Source organism: Oryzias melastigma, linkage group LG22 (genome assembly GCF_002922805.2).
Source record: "Oryzias melastigma strain HK-1 linkage group LG22, ASM292280v2, whole genome shotgun sequence".
Taxonomy (NCBI): domain Eukaryota; kingdom Metazoa; phylum Chordata; class Actinopteri; order Beloniformes; family Adrianichthyidae; genus Oryzias; species Oryzias melastigma.
In genome coordinates this window covers 22,013,088-22,033,781 of record NC_050533.1, presented here as the reverse complement: position 1 = coordinate 22,033,781, position 20,694 = coordinate 22,013,088, and the positions used below count along the sequence as shown (strand labels likewise).

The 20,694-nt window shown below is 38.0% G+C and overlaps 1 protein-coding gene across 2 annotated transcripts in view; it reads left to right on the top strand.

Annotated features, from left to right (window-relative positions):
• Window positions 1-20,694, top strand: part of si:dkey-16j16.4 — a 29,672-nt gene that overhangs the window by 3,525 nt on the left and 5,453 nt on the right. For both annotated transcript variants that reach the window (XM_024260899.2, XM_024260837.2), the window contains exons 2-4: window positions 8,245-8,323; window positions 8,486-9,000; window positions 18,494-18,547. In XM_024260899.2, the coding sequence (XP_024116667.1) occupies window positions 8,245-8,323; window positions 8,486-9,000; window positions 18,494-18,547 (648 nt within the window). The remainder of the gene's footprint in view (window positions 1-8,244; window positions 8,324-8,485; window positions 9,001-18,493; window positions 18,548-20,694) is intronic.

The following is a 20,694-nucleotide window of genomic DNA, read 5'->3' as shown; positions in this document are numbered from 1 at the left end:
TCGCAGAAAAAATCCAATGAGGGCTGATTTGACCACGGAAAAACGAACAGCGGCTCACTTGACCGCAGTCCCTTGGTCCTATTGTCGGACATCATTAAGTCATCAAACTGGGTCAGAGAGGGACTGAAGTAGCACTGAAGTTGTTGAATATTCAGTTAATTACTTGACGAAACATTCAAATGCAATGCATTGCGGTCTATATTCACTAATCTAATGAGCATTGATACACACTACTTTTTCCATAGACTTCTGGAAAATTTCCAGGGCAATGGATTTTTGGGATTGTATATTTGGACACCCTGACAAAACGGTGAAAATAGCAGTGACAACTAGTGAGTAGTCGGGGAATTCAGACACGTTAGTCTAAAACTTCTAATGACAACAAACAGGAGCAAACACACTTATTCGTAACACTAAAAGCAAAGCGTTAAGGTATTTGAAGCCTTACAGGATGTTTTATTTAGATATTTAAGTTGAAATGAAAAAATGTAAAGAGATTAAAAAAGTTTGTTATTAGTACTAATTGTATTAGTAATTAACTAATGTTAACACCTTACAAGATACTGAACATTTTGAGAGTAAAATACCACTAACAATTCATTAGTAATACCTTACAGTACCTTGTTTAGTTTCTGTAATAAATGACAATCATAATAGAGTTACTCACAACACTATGTTAATGGAGGTTAGATTTTAGCTTCGTTAGCTGGATGTATTTGAATGAAGACATCATTGACCCTGACCACAGTTTGAGGAGCTGCACTTTACGTTTACTTGCTGTGTAGACCGTGTTAGTACTGTTCGTTCCAAGAGAGGTGGATCTGCTTTTCTGGAATGACAAGATGATAAAACTGTTTACAAAATACCACAGAAATGTTTGTTTTCCTCATCTTTCTTGAACAGCAAACTGATGTCTCTCATTTGAAATGGGTGTATCTCTATGATTTTTACTAAAATTAGTAACTAGTTGTAAGGGGATACGAATAAAAATCAACCCATGTTTCTTTAGTTGGAAGTCTTTCAACAGGAATAGCTTCCTATTTTTTTGGGAGTATACGCAAGTGTGCTTGTGGTGCAGATCTTTTTAATATTTCTGTGAATCCTAAACAAAAAAAAAACAGACTTTTTATGATAGCAAAGAACATGTTTACATCTGTATCTTTTACCTAATTAGCCATAAATTTATGTGCAGAACATCATTTTAGACAAAAGGTGTAGCAAAGTATCCTGTCGTGTGTAAAAGTCCTCTAAAATGACTAAAAACGTATTCAGAACATAAAATCGCGGACTTTGGCTTGTGCACTTTTAGCTAAAAATTGCATATAGTCATTTTTAGTTTGGTAAGCAGCAAACTGCATCTGTCTTATAAAAGATTTGTCTGACCCTGTGCACTTTTTTAGTGTGTGACAGGACTCTCTTTAGTCCACAAAAGTTGCAGTCTTAATTAAGTTAATCCAGATTTATTTTTAACAATGTATAGATTTACACAGAATAAAAGAGAATATTGGATTAAAAATAACCTAATTAATGGATTTGAGTTGTATGTGCTATGAAAACAGGACTGATTTTAAAGATGATCATCATTTTACACTGAAGATGGAATCTAAAGTCTGGTTTTGGAAAAGCAGAACCCTCTGTGCATGAACAAGGAACTTTCTGTTTCTGTGTAGTCATAGTGGTACAGATGAGGTTCAGAAGCACGATAATATACCAGCTGACTGTATACAGTTCAAACGTAGTGAAGCTGAGCCACAAGATAAAAAAAAAAAAAAACACAGCACATCAGAAAAAAGCTCTTATCAGCTGATGTTTTCCTTTGCTGTCCCTGACGGACAAATGTAAACATCTTGGTGATTTTTTTTTCCTGGCAAACTTTCCAGAGGATACTCCTCCTAGGTGGATAGGCTCCAGCATTCTTATGGCCCTCAAGTGTAAGAAGCTGGTTTGGAATTTAAATGGAAGTTGATTGATATTTAAAAGCAGTGTAATTTAAACATATCTTTAATCAAGTTCTGGTGCATTTTCAGACCCTCCGTCCTTGTGTGGGAGAAATATTTTTAAAAAGTGCCATCAGTTGTCACACCTGGATGATTAAAATGTATATTCTGCATGTGACCCACCTCCTGGTGGAGCGGTGAGCTGCAGTCATAAGCCACGGTCAGCAGCCTTTTGGTGGTTTAACACCCCAGTCCAACTTTTTAACCCATAATAACCAAGACCCATTTTTCTTTAAAGGAAAGTTGTGTGTGATATCCACAGACCAAGTGAACCATAGAACATATTTCTGATGTTTTTCTTGTTATACTGATGCTACTATGGGTTCTTAATGCTTTATACTTAATCCTTAATACTTTAACAAATGAAAACATTTGATCGTTTTGTTTTGATAGTCTGATTTAATTTAGGGGGGTTGGTTCACATTTGTCTAGCTTTGAATTTGAGCACATATTAGATTTGATTCGAGTCAATCTCAGAGTCCAGAAGGATTACTTTATCAGGGGTGAAACTGGACTAAAGGTCTGCTGTGGTGCAGCTCAGTGAACAACAAGAGCTCACAGTGATGTGAACTATGGAAATCCAGTCCATCAGGAAGATCCGCTGTCGTGTGAGAGAACAGAACCAGTAATTTTTGCAAAAAGCGCTTGGATTGTTCTGTTGATTTGACAGTTGATTTGTGTGTGAGATGAACAGAGTGAACATTCACTACGACATTTCTATTAAATTAGCTTAACAAGCAGTTCAGTGACTACGTAGACTCATATTTAATTCAAAAATTCTTAATAAATCTACATTACCTTAAGTACCATTTACTGTGTAGGAAAACTGGACTGAGTGACCCCTTCCTCCTTGAGTTCCAAACAGGGAGTAAAAAGCCAAAATCCCATAGACTTCTATAGAGAAATAAACAGCTATTACCCAGACAGTATATTTGTCAGAATAACCATTCTTGCTCTGATACCTTTTTTTTCACATGTTCTTGATAATCCAAATTTTTTTCATGATTTTTTTTCTCTGTAGTGAAAGTTAATCAAGTTATAAACTGACCTATCAGATGCCTCAATAAAAGTCTGTGGTCTCACAGTGAATGTTTAAAGCATTTGAAAAATATCATATACCCCACTTTCAAGTGGTAGGGGTATGGACTTCCTACAAGATCACCTGTGATTGGTGAGAGTTGCTGTAGCAACAATCACTCAGATCAAATTGGACCTATTACTGCTTATTGCTAACATCAAGTTCCAACATGGTGGCAATTGTATAACAAAAAAGTGGTGACAGAATTGGCTTAATTTGGTTGGAGCCGGAAGTAAAACATTTTCAGTTGGTGACTTCTCACTCATTCAGTCCAGTTCTCCCATATTTGATGGTTTTTCACACGGTTTTCACAAAAACCTGTTTAAAATGATTTTTTGATTTTATTTGGCTTACTTCTTTTAAATTACTCTAAAAATTCTGAAATTAGTTAGAAATTACCCATACTGCATCAGTGAAAGACTAGTATGAAGCATAAATGAATACATTTAAAAACAAATGATTGCTGTCCACATCTATCCATCCATCTTCTTGTCCGCTTCTTCCCTTTCGGGGTCGCGGGGGTGCAGGAGCCTATCCCGGCCACTGATGGGCGAAGGCGGGGTACACCCTGGACAGATCGCCAGTCTGTCGCATGGCTGTCCACATCTACAATTCCTAAAATCCAGTGTCCTGAAAATTTCCCAGAAGTCTTTGTGCAATACTAATGCACATTGGTGCTTGCCAGATTGGCAAATGTAGACCACAATGCATTGCATTTGAATGATTTGTTATTTGAAAAAGGCATGTCATTTTAAAAAATCCTATACGTTTTCATAATCAAAATGATTCCTAAATATTTTTAAATGTTCATATTTATTAGGTTTTTACCTCAACAAATGGTGATGTCACATTTGCCGTTTTAAATCAAAAGCAGTGAGCGTGTGTACGGATTACGTTAAAATCCAGAGCACAAGATAGCCCTGCACTCTATACCCCTCTAGAGGTTAGGGAGTCATAAGGCAATTTGGACATTGCCTAAAAGAGTTGATATAGGAATAAGCATCAACTCAGTTCTTATATAGAAACTTTTGTCGTCTAGTTAAACTACACGGTTCGTGTGGTTACATTTGTTTTAGCAAATTTGTACAAAAACACAAGATCATTAAATGGGATTTAGTAGGAAAACATACATTTCCCCTTCACATATATAAGGCCCAGTTACTTACAAATATGACAATAATACAAATATTGAATCTAAAACACATTTTTATGAAGACAAACTTGATTTTTTTTTGTCTCTCCAAGACAACAGCATGTGAAGTATTCCTTTAGGGACGGATACAGAGTTTTATCTGTCAGTTAAACTAACATTCTGCTGTTGAACTACCACCCAGTAAGGTCAGAGATGACTCAATGTTGAAGCTTCTGAATGTTCTCATAAATGATAAAACAAATACAAGAACTGAGTAAACACTAATGATCTCACTGAGTGGGCAGCTCTATTTTTAGCGTGTCTCAGACTGCAAACAATTCAACTATATGTTTGTAATTATTCACAAGCTTTGTATATTCATTAGTGGTCGGCTGTGAGGTATTTATTTTTTGACTGATTATTTTGTATTTTTTCTAATGCGGCTGCAGCGTTTCCTAAAGCAGTTATTTCTCTGTGCAGTTTTCCTGCTGGGTTCATGGAGCATTAGTGCTGAGTAACCCTGCTCCACCTCCTGTCCCCATTACTGAGAGCTCTCTGTTTACATGCTCTCCCACTAGCTTACAGCCCCTCACACCTCCTGCTTGACATTAGCGGTGCAACAAAAATGGCGTGCAATATTGGAGCTATCCAGTGTTGATCCACTTTCAAGGTCAGACTAGGAAAACAAAGACGTTCATGGATCTAGTCGTCAGAATGGAGCGGAGCTTGTGTTCTTGTTCGATGTAACAAGTACACACTTTTCAAACTGCATTCTTTGTCTGATCCTGATTCACAGTGATTTGAAGAAAATAATACACAGAAATGCAATTCTAAGCTTAATTTTGTTTGTGACATTTTTCTGATAGAGAACATATATAAAGAACATGTTAAAAAAACAATTTTCGTCTGAGTTGGTCTTCAACATTTGTCAAAGGTCATTCAGACTTCAGTAGTCATATTATTGATTTATAGTTTTAATGAGCAACTTATGTACATTTCTTTAAACTGTTTTATATTATAAAATAAGATTACATTGGAAACAGGATGAGCTGAACCTTACAGCGTATTTGTCATGATTTTGGCCATGAAAATGCTTTGCAGGGGAATCATGGAGCGTTCTGATTAAAATAGCATGTTGCTTGTGAAACTTCCAGGGAAATTTCCTCTTAATGCGATTAGGATGCCATCTTTTGGCCCATTGGGAGTTGGAACCCTGGCTTATTTCCCCTATTTTTCACACTTTTTCTGGAGCTTCAGAGAGAAGAAAAGGTGTATGTGTGTGTGGGTGTGTGGAAGGGAGGACACTTGGTGTATACGAATGTGCATACATACACACACCCATGCACAAGCACAGATGGCAGCTGCTCAGTGAAGCCTCTGAGCGGTAATTACTGAGTGTTAGGCGCATTATTTAACTCTTAGCATTGCAGTCAGCAGGATGTCTGCATTGTTGCTGCTGCTTTAAAGGAGGAATTGATTTGGAAGAGATGGGCTAGTTTAGTTCTTTGGAATAAAAGTGTTATTTGACAAAATAAACACGACTTAGTGATTTTTTTGTTTGTTTGAGAATTAAAAAGGAATATATCTGAATTCATAGTTTGTAGTCTTATGGGGTTCCATTGAGAAACTGTGGTTTCTATCTGTATCTATCATAATCTGTATGTCATAGCTGCATGTAACTTATATTAGTGTACACTTTGGTTCTGTTTTTAATGGATGCTTCTACCCAAAAATGTCACTTTACTCCTAATATACACTGACAAACTGTTAAAACCTTTTACAGAAATCATTGATGCAGCAAAAAACTGCAAATACAAAGGAAGGCAACTGGAATGATGAGCAGTTCATTTATAGGATACGGTGACTATTCATTCTAAATAGGATTGCATGATATTACATAAGTATTTGAGCAGACCAAACAAGTTCTGCTCTTCCTAAATGTCTGATATTTGTTCTAAGACATAGATTATTCAGCCTTATCAGTGGCTTTTGGGAGGTCTCAAAAGTAAGTCAAACAGTGGTTTTTGCAGCTCAACTAAAACGTATTTTTACCGGGACTCAAATTGCGCTTAAGCAGTGCAATGTAAATATGCAAACCAGTGAGACTGAGCCTTTTTTTGAAGCTTGAAAATAAACCGATGACTTTTCTCCATCCTGTAGTTGAGTTTTCTTGTTTTAAACTCGCCAAGGTTGATAAAACGAGAAGGAGAAAGAAAGAAGGAACACGGCAGTCATCATGAAAAACCTTGAGCAGCCTCTTTATAAGACTGTGATTAAACAACACTATCTGCAGTCAGAAGCAGCTTCAGATCTACTGTAGCATGACCTCTACAAGAGATCCACAGCAGTAACCTCTTACAAGGACTCTTGAGAGTCTTAGAAAATGAGTTAACACAACGTCTATTAATAAAGTTTTGCTGAACTTGAAACAAATTTGAATAGCAGCCAGGTGTTACAAAAAAAGCAAATCCCAAGAATTTGTATTCGTTTTAATTAAACATCTAAAACCTCCAACTTCATGACCTTTTAACCCCGGAGATGTTGCTGTAACTCTTGACCAGTGTTGGGACTAACGCCGTTTAAGTATAACGGCGTTACTAACGGCGTTATAAATCAAGTAATTTAGTAATCTAACTAATTACTTTCATCCTCGCTGTAACGCCGTTATAGTTACTTCGTGTAAATCGCGGCGCGTTACTTCAAAGTTTGATGATCTTGCTGGAGCTGGGCGCTTCGCACCCGAAAGTTGCTTGTGTTACGCGCCCCAAGTTGCATCAAGATACATGAAAAAATCCGGTTTCTTTTCAAAATATAACCAGTTTTTCACAATAAAATGCCACGATTGACAAATGTGATCATGTTTTTGTGTCTAAACAGGCGGTAGACATGGATATAAACATTACAATCACAACACAAACGTGCGCGCGCGAGCACAGTGACACACAAAACAGACAGGCACGCACACTTTTTTTTCTTTATTCACAGACACGTACACACGCAGATCAACGTGGATAGACTCCGGTGCGAGGTGAGGAGTTTCGGGAGTTAATAAAATGACAACAGAGAGACAGAGAGCAGCTCATCTTAGCAGAAACGGGGTAATATTTATAAAACACACAACACAGACAGACACGAGCGCGCACAGATCAACGCAGTGAGCAGACTCCGGAGCGAGTGGGCGGGGCTGCGGGATTTTGGGAGAGAAAAAAGAGATGCAGAGAGCTGCTCCTCTTAGCAGAAATATGGGTTAATAATTGTAGTTTATTAATTTATTATTGTTTTGCACTTTCAGTTTTTTAAGCCATTTTGTTTAATTATAGTTGTAGGTAAGATACTTGAAGTATGTTAATAGTTGAAACGTTTACCTTTTTTGTGTGAAGTTACATTTTTTATATACCACTTGTTGCAGTGTTTTGTGTGATAATTCTGACAAATAAATATTGAAAATTCTTTCCCTAAACCCTCTCTCATGTGTATCCTAAACTTAGACAATATGACTCCATTGGAAAACTATACCAGTATACTATTGTCAGTTATCATCTATTATTGAATGTAAATTATTTTTTTTATTTGTAACGCAGGAAAAAATACAAAATATTACCATATTTAAAGAGTAATTTAAAACGAGTTACTTTGCCAAGTAACTAATTACTTTGAAGATGCAGTAATTGAGTTACTAACTCAATTACTTTTTGGGAGAAGTAACTAGTAACTATAACTAATTACTTTTTTGAAGTGAGATGCCCAACACTGCTCTTGACCATTAACGCTATCAACGTGAATCAGCTGATCTATGTTGAATGTGTAACCACTTCACTAGTGTTGCATATCAGCTCGAGGCTGCTCTTCTCTGCTTCAGAATTTGCTGGAATAATTGCGTAAATGGTTGAAATTGTGCGCTAATTGAAAGAACAACACTTTAGAAAAACACTGTAGCTGAAGCTCCGGTGTTGAAGGAAATGGTTCTTTCTTTATAGAAATGTTTTCAACTATTAATGATTTTAAATGATATTTTATCGACTGTATTTTATTTTCAGATTTCCTATAATGGTAGTGGAGAAGGAGAGAGTGATGATTCTGAAGGCGAGAACCAGGAGCTGGCACAGATCGACCGTGGTAAGTGCACAATGCCACCCGACAGATTATTCATGTCAATAAATTTGCAGCTGCATGTTTAAAGTCAGCATAATGTGCTTGCAGAGAGCCACATTCATGCTGTTTTAAGTTTATGTATGCTACATGTTTGCTTTGACATTTCCTGTTCATCAACTCTTAAAGAGAGAAGAAGAAATTGCGCCCTCACCCCTTTGGCCACCAGCCAGCAGCACAACCAGGATCCTGTTTCGCCTGCCCGGTTACGACGTCTCCGCCTTCTCTTAGACGCCAATCTGGATCGGGATTCCTCAGAGGAAGAGCTTGAACGAATCAGCCGTGGGGAAAACCGAAAGTGGATGTCCTCCCTCCCACAGTGCCACGGGGATCACCACAGTAGTGCTTCCAGCGATGAGGAGGTGCGGGACCTGTGTTGTTGCAGGTCGCCGCCTGCTCCTCCCAGACCTCTGGTCGAGTCCAGTGCCTGCTTCGCTGCCACTCCCAGCCCTGTACTCTTCAGTTCCAGCCCGCCACATAGCCTCAAGCCACCCCCCATGAGATTTCAGCTTCAAGTAGTAAAGCCAGTAGCACGGCCTATTATTTTGACCCATTTTGACCAGACAGCACCTTATAGACGGTATCGACACAGCTATGGTGGAGAACCAGGGAGACCCAGCCTGGATCTGGAAAAAATGCAGCAGGTCAGTCGCATTTGTTTGTTTGCATTTTTTCCCACTGTGTGCACAGGTTTTAGGGAAACTGGAGTTTTTGAAAATAACCAAATCTACTATCTACTAAATCAAGAATGTTATAAATAAACATCTATTATATAATAAATGAATAAAAGAGAATATCTGTGTGTAGTAGGGCTGGGTATCATCGATAATTTCTAGAATTGATTTGATTCGATTCACCAGAGCCTGGATCGATTCGATTCCTATTTTTATTTCCGCGATTCTTTCGATCCTCAATTCAATTCTTTGTTTACACGGTTTACACATGTAGACACATTTGTTTATAAATACATTAATGATCTACTTTATGTTTTGAAGATATTCATGTTAATCTGAAACAATTTGCATACTGTAAAATTTACTAGTGAAATAACGAGATTGTTAATAGCATACAGTGTTACATGGATAGGGGCTGCACGGTGGCGCAGTGGTTAGCGCTCTTGCCTCACAGCGAGAAGGCCCCGGTTCAAATCCCGGCTGGGACCTTTCTGTGTGGAGTTTGCATGTTCTCCCCGTGCATGTGTGGGTTTTCACCGGGGACTCCGGCTTCCTCCCACCGTCCAAAAACATGCTTCATAGGTTTATTGGTGACTCTAAATTGCCCCTAGGTGTGAATGTGAGAGTGTATGCGTGTGATTGAGGCCCTGAGACAGACTGGCGACCTGTCCAGGGTGAACCCCGCCTTCGCCCATCAGCAGCCGGGATAGGCTCCGGCACCCCGCGACCCGAAAGGGAAGAAGCGGTCAAGAAAATGGATGAATGTTACATGGTTTCTCAAATGGAGAAACTCCAACAATTGTTCTGCCCCTCCTGGAGGACGTTTCAGCCAGACTCCAAACTCTCCAAAATGGAAAGACTTAAGAGCTTTCAGTGGATTTAAGAGAGAAGATTGTTGACCTGCACATGACCAGGATGGACTACAAAACCATCAGCAAGAAGCTAGGGGTTGAGGTGACGACTGTTGGTGCATTTGGGCCAAAATACAACAAAGTCCAGATATAGTAGTGGATAAAAAGAAACAGTCAGTGGGTTCAGAGCAACAGCAGGAGCAGTCATTGCTAAAAGAATCAATAACAAGTGTGAAATTTGAAGTATGAAACTTATAAATATGAGCAGATTACAGATGTTTGATGGTGAAAGAATTATTCATTTTTTTCAATGTAACAACCACAAAGTTGCTTCTTTGATTCACCATCTAGAGATGATTCTTTGGTAGACTTACAGAGAATTTTAAAGCTACGGGGGAGCTGATATATTGAAGGAAAACAAGTTATTGGTTTAAATATGAATTATATATGAAATATGATTATGGTTGAAATTTAAAATGCCTAAATAGATCCATTGGGAATTGGATGAACACTGTATTCTTTAACATATTATATGGTTTCAATTATATAATGAAGCCTTCATAACAAATTCATTAATAATTCAAGATACAATTAGGATTATCATTTTTATTTCTTGCCGGTAGACCCTCGGGAGCCTGACGTCAGTAATGCAGGATTCACCAGAACACACACAATGACTGAAAGTAAAGAAAGACTAGAACAAAGACGGACAGGATGATGACCCACGGTCATTTGATTGGTTTGCCTGACTTTAGTAAAAAAATTTAGATTTATTTTATCATTTAGAAAAATTAAATAGGGGTGTAATGATTTATTTTAATAACGCTTCGATTCGATGTTTGTGGTTGACGTTCCGATTCACCTACAATTTTGGTGGTTCATTTTTAACAATCTGATTTATTGACCAATAATGGATCCATCTTTATCCAAAACTTCCAGCAGTGTGACTCAGAGATAAATACCTGGTACTGAACAGAGCCAGTGAAGTTTTCCAGATTTGGTCACAGCGCTTTGCTAAATTCAAAGTGTTTCCACACATTGGACGTGAATGATAGTTGATCATTTTCTGCTACATCAAATTTGTGTTGTCCAGTGTGATGGACCATGATCGTTTTCTATGTTATAGTAAAATATCGTATATCTTCTAATAGTAACCCCAGCGTTTATTTCAAAAATGTGTCCACTGGTCCAGCGTTTATTAGAGACAGGCGTCTGCTGGAGACCGGTGTTTATTCAATAACAGAATAAAGCTGGCTAATGGGTTCATTTTGCAGAGAAATTTGATCAAAAAACAATAACAATAAACATAAACAACAATAAATAAACAACAATAAATGAACTTTTGAGGAATTACTGAAATGATGAGAACATTGTATGACGGTTCTGATTATCACAGGCTGTAAACGTTTCTGTTCTTTTCAAAGCATCATCAATCTCTGTATCAAAAGCCCTCTGCACTTTCATGTAGATGATTTTCCTGGATTTACGCATAGCTTTCTGTCTTTTGTCAATAACCAATGTTAAAAACCAGATCTTCTGATTCGTCTTTTTCTTTCCACCTCCACCACGCAATCGGTTTGCTTGTTGCTCCTTTTTCTGTAGCGTCATCTGCTTGTACTATTCTCAGACAAGTTTGGGATCCACCCCAAAATGTTGAGCAAATTCCTCATCAGAATTTGCCATATGCCCCTACTCAATGTTTAGAGGCTAAATCCAATGAGCATTTCTTGGCTATGTCTAAATTGAAATGCTTTTTTCCAAAATTGATTTGATTATTGATTTATCTCATGTTAAAACTATTTTTTTAGCACAATAAGTCGATTCAGTTAAATTCTGCATCAGACAGATTGATCATGTTGTATTGTAGGAATAGACATCTATTAATAGATTAATAATTACACACTACTATCAAGTAATGTTGATACTTAAAAACTAGTCAGTGTAGTTGGGATAGCCTGGCTGACTTCTCAGCCTGTTTTTTGTCTTGTCCCAACTAGACTTTGGCCCGGTTGTATTTTTGCCCGATTTAGCTTTTTTGTTGGTTTTATTTATCTGACATGTTTTTATTAAAGTGTGTTGAATTTTAGAAACTGAGAAACTACATCATTTTTGGTATGTTGTTGGTAGTTTGTTCGTTTTTGGTGGCCATTTTGGATCTTTCATGATGTCACTAAACTCAGATATATTCCTTTTTAACACTGTTGCATACTGTATCGTAAATCTTCGTACATTTAGGTAATCGACGTAAATCAGCTGATTACAAGCAGCTTTTAATACCAGCTTTGCACAGCATAACAGATTTAGTAAGCACTTCACTACTGTAAAGTGTTGCACTTCTTGTGTGCTTTAATATCCACTGGAATTATGTGAATTCTGTTAACAGTTGAATGGTTCTAGAGTGGGGGTAATGTTATACTGGAGCTAAATCTCTGGTGTTAAAGGGTTAAACAGGTAAATTCCTTTTCTTCTTCAAAAAAGCTAAAAATCTTGATTGGATATAATTTTATTTGTAAATATTCACTCAGTATTACCTGAATTTGAATCGTCTTCAACAATAATCAAATGTTTATCATCCAGAAAATTACTGCTACTTTTGTTGGTTCTCTGCAGCTTCACATCACACAAACTTTAAACCCCAAAGAGAGCTTCAACTTTAGCATTGGGGGTCTAAACCAAAACTACAGTGACTTCCTTCCAAACTTAAACACATTTAGTTGCACAAACTGTGCTCCTTTGCTCAAAACAAACAAAGTCTTTGTCTTTGTTTTCATAGTCAAATTTTTGCCACCATGGTGGTCTGGCTGGAGAAGCATAAGTAGAGGGAGGCACGGATGGCAGATGTGGGCTGTGATTTGTTACAAAAGCTTGTGAATGAGGGGGAACGACAGAGGGGTGGAGTCAGGAGAGGATTAAATAAACAACAGACAACACTAATGAGTCATGGGGAAGCCGATCCACTATTAAAATCCAATGGATCTGTATGGGCAACGTTGTGGAAGGAGAGGGGAAAAGTGTGTGGGTGACCGTGCACGTCACTGCAGGTTTCAGGGCTCCATATGTCCATGAAGTTTCAGAAGAAGAGAGCAGATGATGAGAGACAGCAGGGAGCAATGAAAGGGAAGGGAGAAAAAAAAGACGTGTATTTTATATATGTGTGTACGTTCTCTTGCATGGTCTGTTTTGTCTACTGCATCTCTTTGTCTATATGTGAGAGTTTGTGCACCCACACTAGTGAAATGGGTGTAGTAGGTCTACAGCCCCAAATGTCTTTTCACCATGGACTGGTGTAAGCAAGAGATAATGCCAGACGAAGTGTGCATTATCAGAAATGAACGCACACCATGGAAGCCTAAAACATGATTGCTTCCGCAAAGTGCACACATTTGTGAAAATGCAAACTTCAAAGTGCGTTATCATACTGATACCATGGTCACTTACAAAAGAAATAAATATTCAATACATTTTTAGCACTTTTTTTTGCAGTTTTTATGGCTTTTTCACAAAAAGCGGACTTGACTGTAGTAGCAAAAGAAAGCAATATAAATGTTGATCGTGACGATAGGTTAAATAATCCATCAGTTCAGTGACCGCTTGTTTTTGTCCAGAAGATGAAGCAAAAAGTTTGTTTTAAAGAAGTCTATACAGTGATATAGAACATTTTGGATATGTGACTGGAAATTATTTTTTAGGTGTACATTATCACTTTTTAATCCACACCCAGTACCAAATAAGAATGGATAATTCACTCAGACCATAATATAAAATCCTGGTCTAAGTGTGAAAATATTAGGCTTGGCTAATAAATACAATAAAATAGAATGATTTGACTGATATAAAAGCTTGTATTTTCTAAATATAATAATAATCGTAAACTTATGGTGCATTCATACCGAACGTGCCCGACGTGGCGAAGGCATCAAGTTTCAATGTTAAGTCAATGTAAGATCTTCGTGATTTCGGTGGCGGGCGTGGCTTGGCGAGCTTGACGCAGCGTGTCAACCAATCAGGGACTCAGCCTTGGGCACGTGACGTTTTCAATGACTAGATGAAAGAGTAGAAATAAACATTCAATGGCATCCCTCCATTTTCTCCACCCACAAGGGTTGCTAGGTGCCCAGAAACTGTCCCAGTTACTGTTGGGTGAAGGCGGGATACACACTGGATAGATCCTCAGCCTGTCACAGAGTTCATTGAGCTAGATGGACGGCTATTCTAGCCAGCCGCCTGGTGGATATCTTGGCGAGCTAGTAAGCTCCACTCTCCAGGCTCCGGCAGAGCTGATAGCGATTGCTGCTGTCCAGTGGTAATATATTGTGCTTCTGACTAGAGAAGCTGCCTTATGAAGGTAGCAGATGTATGCAAAACATGTGACTGAGGTGAGTCAAGAAGAAGATGAGACCTAGTGGAGAAAGTATTTAACATTGTACAGAATCAGATAATAAATCAAATGTCGGCTATGTATTCTTTCCGTCAGGCCATGTGACCATGTGTGGGTGCTGGCCTGTGGCCCAGAGGTTGGGGGCCACTGTTGTATGGGATACAAAGGGATCCTACAGAGGCAGCAAGCAGACCCTCTTATGTACGGGGCAGACTCAACCAGACTCTCATGTTAAACTTCAGCAAAACAAGCTTAAGGGTTGCATGGATTTCATTAATTATAATTTTAAGATTCAGAAACGAATTTTATCTTGGCAGTTTGTATTTCTATATTAGATATAAAAGTCCTGAAAGTTTTACAAATCTACAAGATATTCCCAAAAAGGCTTTAAAGAATTTAATTTAATGTGGTAGGTTAATTTAGTCGCTGAATGCCTATTTACTGGATTGTTTCTCTATGTTTCCAAATTGTTCATAAAAGTTAAAGACCCACTCAAATGAAAATGGTGTTTTAAATATGTTCTTGTGGCATTTTTGTCATGATGGAGGACAAATATATAAAGAAAATTAAGTTTGAAAAATCAGTTCTGAGTATTTCTTTATTCAAATTATTGTGAATTGAGAGTAGATGAAAAGATGCAGTTTGAAAGAGTCTATTTGTTCTATAGAAAATAATGAACTCCTGCTGCTCTGCAGAAACTATGGCCTTGAAAATAACATGTGTTTTGGTTTTGGTTAAAAACGTCAGAATTATCATTAAAAGACCACTAGGAACGTTGAGGTGAATTAAAAGCCGAGGCGATGAGAAAGTGATGGTAAGTTTTGTGTTCTGAACAGGCATGCAGAAGAATAGATGGTGGTGGATGTTGGTGAAAGAGTGGAAATGGTAGTAGTGAAGAAGAGATTTTTTAGAAAACAGAGGAGGAAAAGGGGATGGACAAGACTGAAGGAAGGATATGGCTGGTTTCATTTGGAATGACAAGTATTATAGTAGTTATTAGGAGGACCAGTTTCTTTTACAATTGTACTTTTTTTGATCAGTACTTAACTTGCATTTTGGTGTGATATTTATTTTCTTTCAGCCTCTGGTAAATTCTGTTGTAAGTGGACTAAAAATGTCCTAATTGTCTTCAGTTGAACTAGTGGAAACTTGTAATTATCGCCACATGAACCACTTTTTTTAGTTTGTTCACTCTCTCTGTAACACAGTTTTTTACAAAAGAAGCTCAATAATAAAAAAAAAGCTTGAATATAAAACAAACTGCAACATGTAAATGCCTGATTTGTAGGGTGGACAGACAAATCGGAGATCACAAGACTGTTGAAGCAGAAATCGATAAAAGGGATTCTGGATTCAGTTTTTCCAGTTAAAGTTTGTGTATTTAGACAGACATACAGAAGAAGTGTTCAATGATAAGCTTTAACATTTCAAATGATATAAGTGTTTAAATTAGTTTGGATTATATATTATTTGGAATTTTATCAGATAAATCAACTTTATTTGTGTAACTTTTTAATACATTTCTGACAAAAAGGGGGGATATATTGAATGCATTAAGTATTATGTTTACGTGTTTCTGTATGCATAGAGCAGGGGTGTCCAAATCCAGGCCTCGAGGTATGTAGGACACCGGCCCTCGAGGCCTGGATTCTGACACCCCTGGTATAGAGAACCCTACAAAGATCGATAGAAGTTTTAAAAGTGCTTTCTGCATTAATGTTTAAAGAAAATGAAGGCAGGATCTGATCATAGAGGCCAGTGCACAGCAGCTCTCCTGCACACCACAACATCGGCAGTCTGGTGTTTCAGTTCTGCTCATGCTCCTCAAAACATATCTCTCCAAATTGAGACAATTTGATAAGTATGTGGTCCTCCACCCTCATTGTGGTTTTTGTCCTTTTCTTCTGATAGAGTAGCAGAGCTACACGGACTGGAGTGGGAAACAGGATATTGCATAATCCTCTTTCACCCACTGTTTAGTGAGACAGTGCTTCGACTTCCTTGATCGTTGTGATTCTGTCTGGGATCACAGCGTGAATAAATGTATAGACCACACATTCAGGACCTTTTCTAAAATATTACAAAAGCATATTAATGTAAAATAAATAAAAAAAATTACTTCAGTGCATTCTTATTTTTCCCCCTGTATTAAGATCGTGGGGACAGCAGTCTAAGCAGAGATGCTCAGACCTCAGTCCTCAGAAACATCCTCCAGTTCTGCTGGCGGGACTTGAAGCTTATAATTCTCATTTCAGTTACATTCACTTTGAGATGTCCCACTTTGATCAGGTGATCAGGAAATTGGCTGATCACTCTAAATCAGATGTTGTTATTACAAATAAATACTCTACTAGAAGTCTGCTAAGCATGAACTGATGACGACATTTTAATTTCTTAAAACAAAGCAGAATGCAGCACCAATTAGAGCAGGAGGTGCACAAAAACAGTTTGGTAAAGTTAGCAAGATTTTCAAAGCTTCAGACTTCCAGGCTCAATACTTCTTTTAATAACAAACATTTCTGACTGACAGGAAGTGTTTCCATTTGATGTGTCTTAACCCAAACAACAACCTTCAAAGGCATTAATAAAGATTTTTTTTATAAATTTCTTTTTATTAAGAATTAAACAGTGAGACAGCTGCCAAGGGACCGTCTACAAAGTGCAAGCTCCAGCAAAAAGGGATTTCAGAAAATAACTTTTTAAAGTCATCATTAATATTATATATTTTAATAGGGATATGAATAGCATGTGATCAAAAATGTTAAATAGTTCTGAAGATCCTAAAACTAGAGTCACCAAACTTTCTCATATGACTAATTATCACCTATTTTTAGTCGTAAAAGACCCACTGCCGTGAAAATTGTGTTTTTGGTGTTTTTAATTCTTTAAATCAAAGAACATAAACCCTGGCGCTCCGATGTAAAGAGTTAACATATTCTTGTAGCATTTTTATTTATCATGGAGGACATATATAAATAAAATTAAGTCTAATATTATCTTTCTGAGTATTTATGTGTTCAAAATGTGGTGAATAATGAGCAGATTAAAAAAAAGGCAGTTTGTAGTTATTACTTAGAAATTACAATTTAGTCCCAGTTCCACTCCATTCTGAAACATCCCCTTATAGACAAATAGATCCATGAACGTCTTTGTTTTCCTCGTCTGAGCAGGAGTCTGGGTCAGAACTGTACGGCTGGATAGCTCCAATATTGCTCGCCATTTTTGTGGCACCGCTAATGTTATGTTATGGTTGTGAGGGGCTGTAAGCTAGTGGGAGAGAGTGGGGATGATGGTAAAATGAAATCTTTCCTGATTGTTCAAGCTGCATCACAGAAGTTCACTGTTTAAGATTGAAATGATAGAATCGGGTTAATAACTAAAAATAGGGGAAATTTGGGTCTGTTTACTAATCTTTTTAAATAAGGGACAAAAAAATCTTATCAGGACATCCCTATTTCTAGGCTCCAAAGATCCCAGTTTGATGAACAACATCAGCTGCAAAAAGCAGAGAGGAAGTCCTGCGGCTCCCAAACTAAACTCCCTTTTTGCTTTTGTCCATAAAAACAGCCCTGTGGAACCTCAAACACCTGCGACCAGGATGCACTTTTTGCTTGAACTAGCACGACTCTGTCCTACTGATGTGACTCTATAAGGCCCTGCAGGTCTGCTGTAATCTGAGAAACGTCTGTCTTCTGCAGCCTCAGCAGATAATCACATTGAAAGCAGCCCTGAGCTCCAGAACAATCATGAAGAATGTCTTTTCTCTGAGGTCACTCGAGTGTTTTTATAAAGAAACAAATGCTCCTCTTTTTGAAAATGTATACAATGTTTTTGTTAAGAAAAGTCAAAACATAAGTGTTAATCTTAAAGTAAAAAGAACAGAGAAGCAAATATTTGTGTTGTCTTTTGTTTTACAGATTTTTACAAAAGTTAACAATACTTGTTTATAAAATGTATTTTACATAGATTAATTAGCTGGATTATTGTGCCTGAATTCCTCTTGAACCACAATATTCCTTTTACAGTCACAGCTAATGGTTGAGAAAACCTCTTGACTGTTAGAAACGAGGTTTGCTTTGCAGTCATTTAAATCAAATTCAAAGATTATCTTTAAAGGACACAAGTATGCAGCTGAAGTGTCAGTTCCAGTTCCAGGGTCTATGGTGTTGACCTGTTATTGTTGAGAGAAAGCAGCTGTTTGCCCTTCCTCAGCTGTCATTCTTGTCCTTTGCAGAAAATGCTGCTAAAAAAGAAGTGTGGAGGAAAGACACGGACCATAAAGATTCGGGTGAGTTCACTTCAAATTGCTCTCTTTTCAAATTTTTTCCAGCGCCTCATCTCACATTGGTTTTGGAATCGGTTTAAAATAAACTGAAAAACTTTTAACTTAAAATGCATTAACAAGCAAAAGTTACATGTTCAAGGAGGGTCTGTGTGCTCAACTATTAGTTTTTTCTTTCTTTAGAGGTGACATTTTCTGCTGATGACAAAGGAGACATCAGCATTGGCTGTTTGCACAGGGTTGGACCTTTACCTTCAGAACCGTCTTCACCCTTGGTGGCATAGATTCAATAAGATACTGGAAACATTCCTCAGAGAGTTTGGTCTATATTGACATGAAAGCATCACACAGTTGCAGATTTGTCGGCTGAACCTCTATGATGCGGATCTATAGTTCCACCACATCCAAAAGGTGTTTTATTGAGATCTGGTGATTGTGTCATCAGGAATGAAAGTGAAGGTGTGTAATTGTGATGAGAGCAGCCATGTTGTCAGTTTAGAGATAGCACAAAGAGCTGGAGGTAGTAGAAATGAAGATTTTGAGGTTCTATTTAGGAGTGACCAGTATAGTATCAGGAATGAATCCATCAGAGGAACAGATCATGGTAGATGTTCTGGAGATAAATGCAGTGAAGCAGATGGAGATGGTTCGAGATGAGGAACGTTGATGATGGTAAAAGGATGCTACCAGGAAAGAGGTGTAGAGTAAGACCAAAGAGGAGTTTCATGGACATAAGGGTGGGTGGTGTGAGTAAGGATGTAGAGGAGAGGCGGATGAGTCACTGTGGAGATCCTTGAAGGGAGCAGCCAAAAGATGAAGAAAATTCCGTTACTGCTTTAGGTTAGATATGCTAAAATGTTTTGTCTACAAATAACCTAAACATTAACACACATTTAGCTTATTTTCTGGAAAGTCTTTTCTAACTTACATCAACCAGTAAGAAGCATTTTAGAATTGCTGTAGAATTGAAAATGAATAAGAGTATAATGTGTGGTTGTTGTGTAACTGATTCTTTAAAATTAGTTCTTTTGTTTTTCTTTTTTTGCCCTGGAGTCTCTGTGTCTGCTAACATTAGAGCACTATGTTTTTCCCTTTTTTAGTACTTTTCTAAGCATGAAAGTGTCATGGTTCTAGTCAGCGACTGTGAAACACCCCCACTGCACAGGAAGACTGTTATGGAGTAAACGATCAGGGCGTCCATTATGGCACTGTTGCTTGGTTGCCCTGTGAGCACTGAGGCATGTCGTGCTGCCAGGACCTTGATCTCTCTCCAGTCCCACACTGGGGCAGCATCTGGCCTCAGCGTTTGTTTCCAAGCTTCACTAGCTGGAGAGCTGTCTCCAACATCCTTAAAGTCCCACTCCGATCATCTTTTGATCTTTTGTAAAAACAGTCTTTTAATTATGATTATGCCATTTTTGCCCAAATTGATTAAAAAAAAAAAACTGTCATTTTCTTGGTCATAGTTTCTGCTGAGCAGCAGGAGTTCACCCGTTCCAGGGTCTATGTTGAATGTTGTTGAATCTGTGTGTTTCACAGAGAAATGTGCCCAAACCCATTTGGTTCTTGTTTTTTCTGCTTTTATTTACATTTAAACCTGGATTTAACTGTCTGTGATTATGTTGGAGCGGAAGTCAATGGCTTGGAGTGCCTCTGTTTCATGCGCTAATTTGGACACAGCACCACTTGCCCTTACTGGTGGGAGTGTGTAACTGCAGTTACAAATGGCTGAAAGACCACGGCTTGGGAACACTTGATCATGTGTTTGATTAAACAGCAGGAGCTGGTGGCGCTTGTAAATTAGGTTGTGGCGGCCGCCATCAAATTCTCTATACAGGAAAAATCCTGTGTCAGGATCGCTGTTTATATCAGTCTTTTTTGAGTATTTTTTGACCGAAATGTGTGGTGGGGGTGGAGGGGGGATATGATGTTCCGCTCTTGGACTTTCTTCCGCCTAATGATTGTCAGCTGCCATCTTTTCTGCTACCAGGTCCCCCTCACAGAAATGGTGAGCAATATTGGAGCTATCCAGCTGTAGAGTTTTGATCCAGATTTCAGCTCAGACAAGGAAAATGAAGACATTCATTGATCTATTTGTCTGGGTGGAGCGGAGCAGGAAGCTTGTGGCCCGTCCAGTGTTTTTGACGACACAA